Here is a 16728-nt window from a genome sequence, read left to right as displayed (position 1 = left end):
AAGTTCTTGCAATTCCCGGTTAGCCCCGACAAAATTGTCTGTTACCAGACCATTGTCTGTAAGGATGGTTGCGCAGTATCCTCGTCGCGAGATGAATCGTCGTAGAGCGGTCAGGAAGGCGTCGGTGGTTAGATTGCTGACCAACTCTATGTGGACAGCCTTTGTTGCCAGACAGACGTAAATCTTGACATTACGGCGGTTGCGACCCCTCCTTTCCTTGATATAGAATGGGCCGCAGTAATCGATTCCAACGTTCGTGAACGGACGCGATTCGATAATACGCGCCTCTGGCAAATCACCAATCAGGTATTCTACTGGTGGAGGGTTGGCTCTGCAGCAGCGGACACACCTTTTGATAGTGCGCCACACTTGGCTACGGCCGTCGATCGGTCAATAGCGCAGTCTCACCGCGTATAGTGTAGCTTGTGTCTCTGTGTGATGGTTGTTCCGGTGTTCTTGATTTATAATGAGCTCTGTTACAGTGGATTTCGGCAAAATAATTGGGTGTTTTTGACTGAAGGGTATAGCTGAGTTGGTTAGTCGTCCTCCGATTCGTAGTATCCCATCTTCATCGAGGAAGGGATTTAGTGGCAGTAGTTTTCCTCCAACGTTCCTGCTTCGATTTTTCTGGAGTGTCCGAATTACAGTCACGAAATGACTGGATTGCATTATTTTGATTAATTTGTTGTGTGCCGTAGTTAATTCTTCTGTTGTTAGATGGGCAGATCGGTTTTGTTTATGTCTCCATCGGAGACACCAAACGACGACTCTTATTAGTCTTGTCCAAGACGAATATCGGTGCAGGATTGTGTTATCGTTGGTATTCGTTGTTAGACAGATCGTCTTTTTTTGTTCCGGTATTTCTCCCAGCGGTGTGGGGATCCAGATCGGCCAGTTTTCCTCTTGTTGCTTAAGCCATTCGGGTCCGTTTTTCCAAATGGTCGGACGCAAGAATTCTTTGGGAGTCTGCCCTCGGGAGATTAGATCCGCTGGGTTGTCGTCGGTGGGCACATGACGCCATTCGGCGATGTGGGTCACGAAGGTTTTTAACGTGTGTGGCGAGGACTTGATCCACTGGAGCACTATAGTGGAATTAGTCCAATACACGATCCGAGAAACATTTATAGTAAGTGATTTACTTACCATGGACATTAGCGAGGTGAGAAGCAATACTCAGCTTAATTTGAGTCTTGGGATAGTTAGAGATTTTAGCGGCGCCATTTTTGATTCATCCCAGTCGATTTTTAACGCCCAGCCGCGTTGAAGTAAGATTTTTGCTCTGACAATCACTGACGCGAGCAATCCTATTGGATCATAAATTCGGGCTATTACCGAACTAATTGATCGTTTTGTGACGAGTGGTGGTCGCTGTGGGTTCCACTGAGTAAAGGATTGCGTTGTCCTGGGAATCCCAATAAATACCTAATGTTTTTAAAGTTTGTGACTTACCTAATTGTAGTCTTCGATTTGTGTCTTTTTCGGATAGTCCTCGCAGTATGTCCTTATCGTTAGATGCCCATTCCCGGATGTTTAAACCGGCCGATCTGAGAAGGTCCGTGAGTTCGTGTCTCATCGATAATACTTCTTCCTTCGTATCAGCCCCGGTGAGGGTATAGTGTATAATTAAGATAAAAACAAGAAACTTGTCAATTTCCGAACAGGAGATCGAGTTCTTTTTATGTTTACTCAATTTGTACAGTATTATGTTCGGTTCGCGATGATATACTTTTGATACTTGGGCTAGTTGAGAATTTTTCAGACTGATTGGATGATTTTGAAGGGAGCATTTATATTCTTTTATTCGTTGGAGTGGGAGAAGGCTTTGCTCGTACTTATCATATATTTCGGAGAACGGCTAGAGTGACCGAATGCCACCCAAGCGGCTGAGAACGGATGCTGACCGGACGGTCACACGTGATAAGGCGCACGGAATTTTTGTTTATCATATGGCTGCTCGAATTTCACCTGTGACATTTCCCTCTTCTTAGATTGAACTTGGTCCCTCAAGTTTTCTTCAGAAGACTTTTGTGGAATCGGACTTTACGTGGCTTGAAAATTACAGCTGATTCGTCCTCTTCATCTAGGTGGTATGTGTTGGTTGGAATATAGATGTTGGGTGTCGAGGCCAGGGTGCGTGGTACTGGCTGTCGCTGTCGCACTGTGGCTGTTAATTGCGGTTTTATTTCGGCAGCAAAATAGATTGATACATAATTTGTTCGGTATACATTTCCTGATGCATTTGAATACCCCTATTATGTTTAATTCATGTATACGTAGTATGCCTAATGCTATGTACCCTAATATCTGGAGCGTGGTTAGTCCCCAATACTCTATCTTTATTACTCTATCTATCTTATCGATCGTGGTTTTATAGCCTTGTAAATTATCTATTATCTTTGGTGCTCGCTCGAGTTTACTAACAGATGAATGAAACTATCGTTTGTTTTGAGCGCTAGGGTTTTTGTTTTGATTTCGTATTTGACTTCGTTTTCTGTTTCGCCTATACGCATGTGTTCATCTTTGTACAATATATCGCAAGAAGTGTTGGCTCTTATGATGGAAGCCTTGTCAAGTTTTTGCAATGTATGTTTCGTTTGGTAAATTGTGTCTATTTCTATCGGATTTGCTGGTATCGCAATGTAGCAGTTGCTAGTTTTGAGCGGTATAAAGCTAATGTCTTCAATCTTAAGTACAGTTATTTGGCAATGTTCAATGTGAGGTTTGAAGTTTATTATTTCGCTGCGACAATCGATTCTCGAGTTTCTGTCATGGATTGACAGTGTTTGTTTGCATATAATGATTCCGGCTCGATTCTTAAAAAGTTTGTTGAAGTACTCGATATCAGCGTTTATGAATGAAAGACCAGAGGTTAAATATATCTGATGTTCGACTACTGGAGCCAAAAATACTCCATTTCTCTTACTCGGGATAGGATATACCTGTAATATGTTCCATTCTGTGTTAGAGACTAAAGGTACTATGATTTTGAAAAATATTTTGTCATCTATTGTGAAGATTTTAAGATTACTGATGTCGAGTATATATTAAAAATGTTCGATTTTGGCAGAAATCGCGGTGCTGTACATCTGGCTACCTATTGCCTTGGCGTAATTTTCTATAAATTCATCGGGTGTTGTGACGCACAACTTACTAACAACCAGTCGGATGGCAACTGATCGGTTGTTTATCGCGAGCCTTGAACGTTATTAGCGTCGATGCCCACCACTAAGAACAGTCGCTCCAATTTAACTCTGTTCGCTGGCAATATTGGATATTGCGGGGCTCTGGCTTGCATTCTGCGGCATATTACACATTTCCGGATTGCCGCCTTCACCGCAACTCTTCCATTGATCGGCCAGTATGCTTGTCGTACTACATGTAGAGTTCCTTGCACCCCGCTGTGACCCTGTCTGATGTGTGTCTCTCGAATAATCAGATTAGTGAGATGATGCTGTGGAGGCAGAACGGCGGGGTGTTTCTGTTCGTACCTCAACCCTGAGTGGGCGAGCCTGCCGCCGACTCTGATTATCCCCTCTGCGTCTAGGAATGGGCTTAACGAGATTAGCCGATTTGATTTGCTCGGTGGTGATGTCGCACGTAAGTCCTGCATTTCGGTTGGAAAGGCCGTTTTTTGCAGTAAGCGTATGATTCGACAGGTAGCTTGATCTAGTTCTTCTATCGTCAGCTGTCCTCTTGAATGCTGCCTGGTGTTGTTGGCGAATCTTAGACAGTAGGCGACGACCCGTGTGAATAATGGGAACGAAGAAAACCTTTCTAAGATTTGAAGATCAGTCGGTGTGCTGGTTTGTAGGGTTATTACCCTTCGTTGTTCCGGTATTTCGATAGGTGTGAGTTCCTCGCGTGGCCAGGCGTCCTCTGATTGCTCCAGCCAGTGAGGTCCCTGATACCAAGTCTTGTGGTGTATGAGGTCGTCCAGCTCTGCGCCTCGCGATAGGGTGTCTGCCGCTTTGTCTTCTGATGGCTCATATCGCCACTGCTTCTCGGTGCTACCTTGCAAGATTTCTGTCACTCTGTTCGCTACGAACGTTTTCAGTGTATGTGGTGGTGTATTGATCCAGTGCAATACTATGGTAGAATCGGACCAGAGGATAATTTTTCGAAATGTAAGGGTCAATGCTTTGGTAACGCTTCGAACTAATTTGATTAATAATACTGCTGCGCAAAATTCCAGTTGGGGTAGGGTTTGCGTCTTCAATGGTGCTATTCTGGACTTTGAGCATAGCAAACATGTTTGATGTCGGTTGGTGTTGTCTGTGCTACGGATGTAGATGCAGGCTCCGTACGCCCGTTCACTCGCATCTGCGAATCCGTGTAGTTGCACGTCGACGGTATCAGCTATCGTGACCCGCCTCGGGATGGTAATTCGGTGAATCCTTTGTAGTTGAGCTTGGAAGCTCGTCCATGCCACCTGAATGTCCCTTGGTACTACCTCGTCCCATTCCACGTGACCTTTCCACAGCGCCTGTAGTATTAATTTTGCTTGCACTATTACCGGTCCGACTAGCCCCAACGGATCGAATAGTTGAGCGACTCTTGCGAGGCTCGCCCTTTTCGTAACCTTGTGAGCTTTCGTAGGTTGGCTGGAGGAGTATTCCAACCTATCCTGGGTAGCCGTCCACTGTAGTCCCAGTGTCTTCGTAGTACCCTTATCATCCAGCGATAGGTGGTTCGACTGATCTGACTTCCTGCGTAGTGGCGCCAGTAATTGGGGCTCATTGGAGATCCACTGCCGGAGTTCGAATCCCCCCTTTCTGGTTACGCCGATGAGTTGATCTCGCAGCGCCCTTGCTTTCTCCAAAGAGTTTTCTCCTGTCAACAAATCGTCGACATAGAAATCCTGTGTCAGTGTCTGCGCCGCCATCGGGTAGTTTGGTTCTTCGTCTTGAGCTAATTGGTGTAGAGTGCGGACGTTGTTCCGTAGGTCACCGTGTTCAGTCGATAGGTTCTTATTGGTTCATTGATGTCCTCTCTCCACAAGATTTTTTGATACGGACGGTCATTGGGGTGCATGTTTATCTGCCGATACATCTTGACGATGTCCGCTGCAAGTACGTATTTGTACGTTCTAAATCTGAGAAGTAGGCTACCGAGGTCGTCCTGAATGGTGGGTCCTACCATGAGAAGTTCGTTTAATGAGTTTTCGGCCGATGATCGGGCAGACGCATCAAAGATGACGCGCACCTTGGTGACGCTGTCTGACTTGAGAACGGGGTGGTGTGGGAGATAGCATCCATCACGTGAGTCGTTCGTGAGTTCGGACATGTGACCCAGGGTCTCATATTCGCGCAGAAATTCATGATATTGTGTCTTGAGGGTCGGCCTTTGCTGCAGGGAGTGTTCTAATGAAAGGAACCTCTTTAGGGCTAACTGGTAGGTATCCCCCAGCTTGGCTCTCTCGTTCTTAAAGGGCAAGCGGACCTTGTACCGGCCAGTTGCCTCGCGAGTTATGTGGGTCACGTAATGCGTTTCACACGCTTGTTCCTCTGGGGACCACCTTCTCCTGGACGGACCTTCTTCGATGGTCCAGAACTTGTGTACTTCCTCCTGTAATGCTTGAAGTGTCACGTGTCGGACATTTTCGTGTATCGTGCAGTGGAATTGATCCGCGAATCCGGGCCAATCTACGTACGCTCCTGAAAAGGTCGGTAGCTGCATTTTCGGTATAGCAATCCCCGGATACCGAGTGCGATGTGCACGGTACGATGGGCGTATTCCTGTCTATTGCGTCTCTGCTCGGTTCCTTAGCTCGCTCAATTATATCGGTGGCGCGTCCTTTACAGTCTAAGAACTCCTGTTTAATGTCTAGTCGCTCCTGTATTGTCTGTCCCTCGTCTATCTCGTCTAAATCGCATTGATGCTTTTTATATGTTACCTATTCGGCTTCCAAGTCTTCTAACATAAATTGAACGGTGTTTAGTGATCCCTTTGCCTCATGGTTATCAGGGATCGTTCGAAATCTCGCCAATTCCTGTTTAAATACTTCCCGCTTCTGTTTCAATTGTCTTATGCGTTCTTCCTGGTTAGGGGCCATGGTGGCTTGGCGCCTGCTAGCTCTGATAATTTACGTAGGTTCGGCGTCCGAGGTGCTTCGCGACTAACAAGTGTGCGACTTACCTTAGTCGTGATAGGCCTACCTCGGCTGTTCGTGAACGCCGGTTACGGTGCAACGGGATGTTGCGTCGTATACCTTCTGATGAAGCTGATTCCTTCCCGATGGCGACACTCTGTTGATTGTAGCTCGTGGATTCTGATATCCTCCGGACCGATGCTTCCTCCAACGGCACCGAATCCGGCTAATATTTTGTGTAGGTTCTTGTGATGAAGGTGATTTCTTCCCGGTGGTGACACTCTGTAGATTGTAGCTACCTGATTCTGATTTCCTTCGGACTGATGCTTCCTCCAATGGCACCAAATCCGGCTCGAAGGACCATATGTTGCAACGCACAACTTACTAACAACCAGTCGGATGCGATGTAGCATAAACTAACGCAATTTTGTAGTTTATGGGTTTTTTCCGTGAGGTCCTAAAGTACTTGGTCTGAACAATAGGCCCACTGTTTATGACGGGTCCGCATTACGGTACCCTTGACGGTCGCCCTGATTGAGGCTCGCGTCTGGTGATCATGCCGTAGCGGTACTTACCAGGCAACCCCCCGCCAAATCTCGAACATCGGGGTCGAGTATTTGTGGACTAATTGTTCCTTGTTTGCCTAATATCATGACGTTAAGTATTTCATCTAATTGGAAGTGTAAAGTTTGTATCGCAGTGTCGAGTTTCATGATCATCTTAAGCATAAATCTATCAATATTTGCCTGCCGTTGTTGTTTTAATATATCGCTATGTGATTTCTCTAAAGGGTTTAGCTTTTCTGAGTTTACAATTTTTCTAATAAGTGCTTGATTGTTAAGTTGATTCGCTATTATAGTCTTGATTTTATTATTGTCATCGAATAGTTTGTCCATATTCTCGTTTATGAGCGTAAGATCGTCATCGTCGAGAGTTCCGAACAAACATTTCCATACGGAACCTATGATGTTGAGTAAACCTCGCGTGCTTCGGGTATGTGTTAACGCTTTTAAGTGTTTTGCGAGTTGTTTTAGGTTATTGATACGATTATGTAATCCGTCTAACTCTTCAGCGTATTCTTTGCTGATTGCATGTAAGTCTATTGTTAATTTATATGATTCTATTGTGCTGATCTGCTCGTATATGTCGCTAGTGTCTAATCCTACTATAACATTGGCAATATCGCTGTACAAATATCCTTTTCCTATGTTTTCTACGAATACAGAGTTTCCTTCTAATGGTGTAATATTTATTTGCGCGAATACTATTCCGGCAAAGAGAAGCGTCGACCTGGAAAGTAAGGTTTTAAACGATTACCGTGTATCTTTTTGTCTTGAATCAGATAGTACGGAGTACATACTTTATCAATCGTGTATGGTCCTAACCATTCCACATCAAGTTTATGCCTTTTATGATCGTTATGTACGGAGTCTCCTTCTTTGAAAACTGATTGAGGCTTTATAATTTTACATCTTTGATCGCGCTGATATCGCTGTTTACTTTTGATCAATGTTTCGCAAGCGTGCCGGAGTCTAGAGTCCCATTCTTTTTGCGGAACGTGACTTCGTCTGCGTATGTGCGTTGGGGATTCTTGGATATTGTGGAGGGAAGATTGGCTTGGTGTCCGAATGTGAGTTCGAATGGCGTGTAACCAGTGGAGTTGTGTGTCATTGTGTTATATGCAAGGCATACAAAGTTAAGTTGATCGTCCCATTCTTCATCCGAATTTCGCTGTATCGATTTTAACATGTGTGTTACTACTGCGTGTGTCCGTTCTAAAGATCCGTTACTTTGTTCTGCTATGTTTGATTTTGAACACGTCTTCGTACTGTTGCATCAAACTAGATATAAAATTCTGTCCGCGGTCAGTTAATATCTTTTTTGGAGCGGAAAAGATGTAAATATAATGATTCAAAAGTGCGTTCCAAATTGTTCCCGTTTGCTGAGTTTTTAGTGGCACGAGTATTAAGTATTTTGTCAGTTCATCATGTATGGATAGAATGTACTGATTGCCTTTCTTCGTCTTTTTTAGTGGGCCTAAATAAGCCCATAGCAACTTTATCGTTTGGATCGAGGGGTGTGTCGATGATACAAGGTTCTTCGTGCGGTCTGATACGTGTAGTTTTAGATGTTTGTCAGGTGTCGCATGATTCTATATGTTGTTGTATGCGTTTAGGATAAATCGAGGGCTGAGAAAAATTTTAATTTTGCGTTGCCTAGTTGGGATGCGTTTAGGATAAATCGAGGGCTGAGAAAAATTTTGCGTTGCCTAGTTGGGATAGTATGTCGTCTATGTCAGGTAATGGATATGCGTCCTGGTCAGTTAGCTCGTTTACTTTTCTGAAGTCTATTACAATTCGCCATTTCTGTTTCCCTGAGGCGTCTGCCTTTTTTGGTACTACTCAGACTGGTGAATTGTAAGGAGAATCAGATGGTTCTATGATGTTCTTTTGTAGCATTTCGTCCATTTGTCGTTCGATTTCTTCTTTGTGGCATTCAAGCGGTCGGCAAGATTTTGTGTTAATGATTTTATTTTCTTTTAACGTTATTGTGTGTTTAGCAAGGTTAGTGCATGGTAATAAGTCGGTCTCTAGATTGAATACGTCGAGGTAAAACAGTAATATCTTTTCGATTGGTTCTCTATAGAGAGTTTTCTCTATATGCGAAAGTCAGACTAAATCTTTCAACGTGGAGACTTGATCGTACGTGTTTGAATTTTCGACAAAATTGGTCATTTTGGCTGGGCACTCACCACCATTGATAAAGCATATCGTTGTCGGTTTTCCTTCCAGGTAGACTGTTTTTGACACTGCTTGTTTTGGAGATACGTCGTTTTTCTGTTGCAATAAAAGAATATTATTGCCAAGTTTTAATTGTTGATTGGAGAGTTCAAATTTGAATTTAGATAGGGCTGGTAAACCGAGTATGCCGTCTTCTATAATTGGAAAGTTGTCTTCTACCACAAAGAATTCCAGAGTTTTGCCAAATAGTTTTACCAAGGCGTGTTCCTTAGTTTTAAATTTAGAATGTCCCATCGAGAATTTTCGTTCTTTTGTTATTCTTGGTCGTAATACGCATCTTCGCTTGAGTATGTTAATTTCTGCTCCGCTGTCAACGAGGAATTTATGTCGTTGTCCATCGAATCGTAAAAGTACTGTGGGTAGTCTTCCTGTTGTGGCGTTAATTCGTAAGTCTGGTCTATTGGTTTCTCTGTTTCTTCCTTGTGTGTCTCGAGATTGTGGACTGCTGGTGGTCTCGGAAATTGGCCGGGTGCTTGAAAATTTCTAGATTGACTGGATACATGTCCGATCTGATTGCATTTGAAGCATTTTAATTGTGTCCTTTGGGCAAGTGGTATTTGTTCAGTTTGTCGGAAGCTTCTTGGCATTGGACTGGGTGTTGGAGTTGGTTTTCTAATGATTGGATTGGGATTATTGATTGTTAGTCGTCGCTGCTTAGAGAGTCGTAATCGTTACATTGGTTTTGGTCGTCGATTTCTATCTTCCCTGAAGAATCGTTCTCGATGTCGACGGCTTTCTTTTCGGCTATAGTGGATTGGCAAGTAGTAATTGCATTGTCCTATTTTGCTTTTCAGGCCTCGAATAAAATCGATTACGGAGTCTCTTAAAATCCTGTCGTTCATAGCTCGTCTAGTAATTTCGTCACAGTATTCGTTCGTTATACTGTATTGTAGCTTATTGAGCGCTCTGCGGAACCTGATGATATAACTTTGCACACTTTCGTCGTGACGCTGTCTCGTTTCGCGTAGCTGGTCTTGTTGTTCTCTAACGGAATCTTGGGTGGCTATGTTTCGTCGTAGGGCATCGTACAGGTGTCCGTATTCGTTTATCGCTATATTGCAGATGGCCATTGCGACTTTACCCGTAATTTTCCCGATTTTGATCATTTTTAGTAGTAGCGTGGGTTCGCTACACATGGCTCGCATTTCACGTACTTCGCGTATGAATTCTTCTACTTCGATATCGTCTTCACCGTTTAATTGTGGAATACATGCTATCGCGTCTTTGGCCCGGTATTGCGGTAGACGGTCTTCGTAAGAGGGATGGTTGTCCGCTTCTGTTCGAATCGGAACGCATGGTGGGGAAGTTCTATCTCTCGCGGCAACAGATTCGTCCATAGTAATAAGGGAGCCTAGTTCTGTAGTAGCGTCGCGTCCTATTTTTATTTTGGAGATATTTTTGCCTAATAGTTCTATTTCCGCTGCACGCTTCTTATTTTCACTGTCGGCTGTCCGTTGTGTCTCTTCTATACATTGCGCAAGAAGTTCAATTTGTTTTTGTATCGCGTCGAGTATGGTAGCTCTGGTTGTAGAAACGGTTTCAATAGTTTCGATTTTGTCTTTTCGTGATGTGGACATGATTCTAATTGAGCTTATTGATTCTGAACTATTGTTGCTATTTGGACTCGAAACGCTTGAGAAACTTGGTTTTCTCACACGGTAACGTAAAAATGAATCCAGATTTTCAGCTTACCGGAGTAGCTATGACCGTTGAGGAGTCTCTGGGATGTTTCCTCTCTGGTTGGTTCTAGATTCCGAATCTTATTCGTAGGCTTGCTCTGCGCTGACTGTAGTCCTCTCGTCTAATTTCACTGTAGTGGAACGTTGAAAGTTGCTGCAAGGCTTCGCAGTAGCAAAGATTCGCAGTGGTCTGCTGATCCTTCGATCTTCAATGATGCGCGTACGCCGAAATCGTGATTTCGTTTACACTGAAGCGAATAGATCCTGGCACGGATCGCCAAAAATGTAGCGTAAAATTAAGATAAAAGTAAGAAACTTGTCAATTTCCGAACAGGAGATCGAGTTCTTTTATTTCTATTCAATTTGTACAGTATTATTTTCGGTTCGCGATGATACACTTTTGATACTTGGGCTAGTTAAGAATTTTTCAGACTTTCTGGATGAATTTGAAGGGAGCATTTATATTCTTTTATTCGTTGGAGTGGGAGAAGGCTTTGCCCGTACTTATCATATACTTCGGAGAACGGCTGGAGTGACCGAATGCCACCCAGGCGGCTGAGAACAGATGCTGACCGGATGGTCACACGTGATAAGGCGCTCGGAATTTTGGTTTATCATATGGCTGCTCAAATTTCACCTGTGACAAGCGCGACGCGTTCGAGGCGACCGACTCCTCGTCGTCAGACTTTGCTCGTGTCCGCAGTGCTTCCGCCATCAGTGGCATCGTCTACCATGGCCGGAGCGAGAGAAACGCTCTCCGACCTGTCCGCGGTTCTCAGCGAATCTCTGGTCGTCCTTCTTGGAGATTCCTCGGTAACCTCCATCCTACAGTTTTCCGCCTCGCCAGGCGCAGAAACACGTCCGGGGGCCTGGCGGTCCACTCTTGAACGGCCGTGGTCGTGAGATGACGACGCAGAGGGGTCCACTTGACTACCCACGACTGCGCCGGTACTGGGGTCTCCCTCCCCTGCACCGTATACGTTTTCCCTTCATTTAGCCAAATCCATGATTGTATGTATTTGTGTGTGTTTGTCGCCAGGTCGTCCTCAAGTTTCCATCCTGGTGCCACTCACTCTTTCGCACCCTACCCCGGTCAAGGCCGGTGCAGGGTGACGGCGAGCCCCACGAGAAGGTGAGGTGAGTGGTCTTGGCAGGCATGGGCCCACCAACTTCTCCGAGATTCTCCTCACCGGATCGGCGAATTGACAGGTGCGACCCGCTGCGACCCGACTGTAGGAGAATATCAGATCCATCAGGGTTTCCCAAGACGTGGTCCTACGTCCCGAGAACACATATCTGCCTCGCGCTCCCCAAAATTTTGATGAGTTGGCACAACCCTAAGATGAATCCGTGGGTTTCTGATTAGGCCCGACATCTTCGGCAAGCTACGTCTACCTTTTTGTCGGCCCGTGTCAATACAGTCCGTGTCCCAAAGGTGTTTGTCCTAAGTCTTACGGCATCGATGATTCTCGAGGGCTTGTGCAGATTATATTCCTCAAGCCACACGTTGCCAGTTTCATTCTTTGAGAAGTCATTAACTCCATGCCCCTGACTTTTCAACTCTTGCCATTATTTAATATGTCCGCTTCGTAGTTTGTAGTTTTTTCTACCTCTTCGGAAGTGTCCGGCCAATTGATCCTTAGAGAGTTTGCGATTTTCTTTAGCTTCCTGTCGTTTTCTTCATTGATCAAGCTAGATACCGCTGGATCGACTGAATTGTTAATGTTTAATGCGCTTTTTAGGGTACCGAGTTTTATAATGTGTTCGAACCTCGGTACCCCTAATCCTCCATTAGCTTTTGGAGTGTAGAAGGAAGGCTGTCCAAAGCACTAGGTGTAATATGGCCTTTATTTCTTCCATGACTTCGCTGTCCAACAGTTTTAATACGCTATCGCTTGGTGGATTTATAAGCAGATGTTAAATACATCGGGGGAAGATGTGCTTCGTTAATAACTCAATTTTTTGGATTAGTTTCAGAGAGGGCTTTTTAACTCTTCTGCCCACGCTCAGAATTTCAGGCACTATGATGCCACAATGGATACCCTTACAAGGCCCTATTTTGGCTCCTATATACCTGAAGGCCTCATCTGCGTCAACGGTTGGTATGTTGATTTTTTCGAGCCTAATCCGTGATTCTTTTACGAACCAGGTGTCCTTTTTCGCGACCACCTGGAACGTTTGGCTATTTTCTCCTGAAATATTCATTCCTAGGCCCTTCAGATATTCATGGAGCATATCCATTTGGCGTTGTGCCTCCCTCTCGTCTTCACCAAGTAGGACCATGTCGTCAGAGATTGGTACTTTTCTCTCATGACTAACATTTATGCCACTGGTTTGCTCCTCTATTACATCCAGCAGCGGCTATAGACACAGATTAAATACCAGCGGCGACAGAGAGTCTAAGGACCTTGATTTCGACTCTTATATTATCTCTTGTTTTGATTTCGGTCTTGCCCTCGTTATATATGCCTTCGATTAAATCGATTATAGGGGTCAGCACACGCCAGGCAAGGTTTTAATGCCGAATGGGGTATTGCGTCGAAAGCGTTGGAGATATCCACGATTGTGAATATTCCCCCGTTATTTTTCTTACTGTGGCTAAAGGCAGCGATGAATAGGTCTATGTTAATTTTACATCCATCCTCTAATGTAAATCTTTTCTGCCGTAAGTTTAGCACAATATTCCTTCTTATCCTTCCGTTGAGGATGGAAGAGAAAATTCGGCTGAGAATGGAGTCTGTAATTTTAGGTCTGCAATTCTCGACCTGGCTGCTTGGTTAATTTCGTTTTGGTGTTACCATTCTATAGCATAGAATGTTGAATATTTTTGCCAATATTGCGGGCAGGCTAGATATCATTAAATGTTCTTTTTGAAATCCATCTGGTCCTGTCGCAGGCTTTTTACTGATCTTACTAAGTTTCTCGCTCACATCCTCAGCGGTTATCGGCAGAAACAGTTCACTTATTATCAGCTCAGAGGCTCTATTTCCTGGGATTGGGGGATTGGATGGTCCTGCCCAATTCCATAGATCCTCATAGAGCTTCCATAGATCTTCACTACAATCGCTTCAGGTAGTTGCCTGGCTGGTTCCAGGCATGCACGATCGTTGTTAACAACAACGTCGTCCAACTTCTTAGGACATTCTTTAAATAACTCAATGTGCGTAGGAGTATCTTTTCTTTCGATTTCTATCGAATTACCTCCTCTACCGTCCATTTTCTTATGTTTGGGGGGTCCGTTCCCCTTCTTTTCTTGTTTCTTATGGCAGTTTGCGCATGCCGTTCGTGAGTATAACCATCTCTGAGTCCCGAAGCTCATGGGGCAACCTTCGAATTATACGCTCCTTCGTTTCTTTGACTAGTGTCACTACAATTTGGAATGTGGCACTTTGCTCCATGGAGTTTCGGGAAATTCCTTTCGCAATATAAACATCCCAGCTGGATGCGAGCATCCGTGTGATGTTGATCAAGTTGCCCGTCCAGGTCTGATAGCGTCATGAAGAAAACGTGAACTTCCCTTTTCTCACAGATCGGACAAGCAACCTTGCCACCCGCCAGCGGCACCATGATTTTCAAATTGAGATCCGAATCATACTGAAATAAATTATTAATCACTGTATATGTTTTGAAACATGCAAGCACGCATAATACAAGCCAACATCACATTCTTGGCATTGATAACGAGATTCTTGCCTTTTATCGTTTCTCGCAGACCCAACACACCTTCGTGATCTATTTGTTCCTGTAGCTTCATAAAGTGAAGGAAAATGTCTTCCGTTGAGTCTTGATGAGTGATTATTTCCGAATGTAATAGGGCGTCGGGTTGTTTTTTCTGTTATTTCATCAAAATTTGATTTATTAATTTCAGTTGAAATTTCTTAATTAATATTGTTTTGTTGGTTTTCAATTTGTACAAACAATATGAATTCCATAAATACATATCAATATAATGGAAGAAATATTCTTTTGTATCATTTCGTTGTTTTGTGAGTAAAATTTATAGTGCTGATGACCATGTCGGTCCTGTATGTAGCACACATCAATTTATTATAGTCGTGTACACGAGATAGTTTCTGTAAAATTTTCTGTGCACTAGTGGTTTGATATATCCACAAATTCTTCTGTATGTATTGTTGAAACTATGAAAATTTCTTTTTTATCGTGCCATTTTATGGCTAATATATTTACTGACGAGCGAAAGCACACTTCTCCTTTTTTGTAATTTTTCACTTCTGGTATTCCTTCTCTCTTCTCTTTTACAGTGCCACACGCATTTGTAAAATTTTTGTGTAATATATCAAATAATGCGGGGCTTGCGTTCCAATTTTCGACGCAAAAGGTGTGACCTTTACCTAAATATGGTTCTAGGAGGGACATTACAATACTTGCTGATTTACCACAGTCCTTATGTTAGGACCCTGTGGTAGTATCAGCCTCCGTATAAATAAGAAAGTCTTGAATGTAACCTGTCTTGCAGTTACAAAGAACAAACGATTTTATCACGTCACATTGTACATGCCGAATAGATAGGGTGTTAGGAGCAAGAGGGTTAATGTAATCTATTAGCAAAGCTGACCCAAAGTTTCGTTTGTATATTTTTTGTACATAACTTGTAAACTAACGGTCACCAGTTATATGTATAGGAAAAAATGGTCCACGACGTTGAGCCTTGCAACATATTTCAATATCATTCAAATCGTAGAGAAATTAGCTTTCAGACAAGTTGCCCAACACCACTAGTGTCGTTACACTTCTATATCGATACATGTAACAAATAACTGACAAATGCCATCTCTTTCTCGAGGATCCATCACACTGCATATAAGCAGGTGTAGGTGTTCTTAGTAGCATATAAAAATGCATTATAGTTGCAATCGTAAATTATTTATCGTGGTTCTGGTCATTCGTTATAAAAGGTTTTTGAACAGAAAAAATTAGATAGGAATAATTTAGCTATCTTTTAGATTTTTAAGATATGCGTTCTACAGATATCAAGATTATTATTATATCAATTATTGACTTACTTATAATGCCTATCGTTGCATTATGGCTGATACTTCAGTTCATAAGTCATAAGTTCGGTCTTTTTTCTTAATTCATTAAAAAATTGTGCGACTATTAATATATATCTATAATATATGTAAATAATATCATGTCCAAAATATTATTCATGACTGAAACATTTAAATGTTACTGTTTTGTCGACCATTCGCGGAGAAACGTGATCTCAAGGAAGCGCGTCAACAGGAGTCGTAAATTTATACGTTACGATAATATAATCAACGCCACGAAATTGATCGATCCCCTATTTCGCTGAAGATAACAGAGGTAGTCGAATGGATTATAACGCCGAGGTAACAGGCTATAATGTACTCTTTATTCCTACAACAGTTGTAGACAAGATATTTACGCTCGTTGCATATATATATGTCGGGTTATCATTAGAGTTAGGGGCGTATACTGAACCTAATCTAATTACCACGGTTACTTGTCCAATTCTATAATAATCGTATTTGCCCTAGTCAATGTCTCTATTGCTAAACGACAATGTGTAATCCAAACGAAGATTCGTTTCACGCCCCTAACCCTAATTCCAATGTAAAGCCCGACATATATATGTCGGAGAAGAGTCAGGAACAGGGTTGCGGGCGTTTGATAGACCTCTCTTGGAGTTGGCCAGCGTTGTGTTATAACGAAGATACGGCCTGATACAACGAGTATGAACACTATCGATTCGACAATCAACATTAGACACTCGCGACACTAGTGATAATGGTCTTAGGTTCGATAACGAATCCACGGTCAACGGGAGGGTAGGTATACTTGCTCTAACTCAAACGTGTACTACTCCCTTCGCCGATGAAATCTCGAGAAAGAATGAATTTTCGTCCCAATAACACTACCGAGGGGTGTCTAAGTACAAGATCCTCGGATCGACGTCGCTGTCGATTGGTCGATTTGAGACAAAAGCTGCCTGTCCGTTTGCACACATCTTAATTGCTAACCAGACTTGTGCTGTGTACGTGCCTCAACATCAGTTATTCATTGTCCTAAGGAACCGTTAGCATGTTTTACTGTCCGATACCTCTATGAGTTCCTTTAATGAGGGTCACAACACCTCCGCACCTTTGCTAGACGGAGCGCCCGTCCCGCTGACCGC

At 43.3% G+C, this 16728-nt stretch overlaps 2 protein-coding genes across 2 annotated transcripts; both read right to left on the bottom strand.

Moving 5' to 3' along the window:
• Window positions 1-3184: 3184 nt before the first annotated feature.
• On the bottom strand, window positions 3185-4882 carry LOC105681149. Its single transcript, XM_012389021.1, has one exon. The coding sequence runs from the start codon at window positions 4880-4882 to the stop codon at window positions 3185-3187; it is 1698 nt and encodes a 565-aa protein (XP_012244444.1).
• A 26-nt stretch (window positions 4883-4908) lies between these two features.
• LOC105681148 lies at window positions 4909-5676 on the bottom strand. The gene has a single exon (XM_012389020.1). The coding sequence runs from the start codon at window positions 5674-5676 to the stop codon at window positions 4909-4911; it is 768 nt and encodes a 255-aa protein (XP_012244443.1).
• Window positions 5677-16728: the final 11052 nt, after the last annotated feature.

Source organism: Bombus impatiens, unplaced genomic scaffold (genome assembly GCF_000188095.3).
Source record: "Bombus impatiens unplaced genomic scaffold, BIMP_2.2 scf_0614, whole genome shotgun sequence".
In the NCBI taxonomy this organism is placed as follows: Eukaryota; Metazoa; Arthropoda; class Insecta; order Hymenoptera; family Apidae; genus Bombus; species Bombus impatiens.
This window is presented reverse-complemented; position numbering and strand designations above follow the sequence as displayed.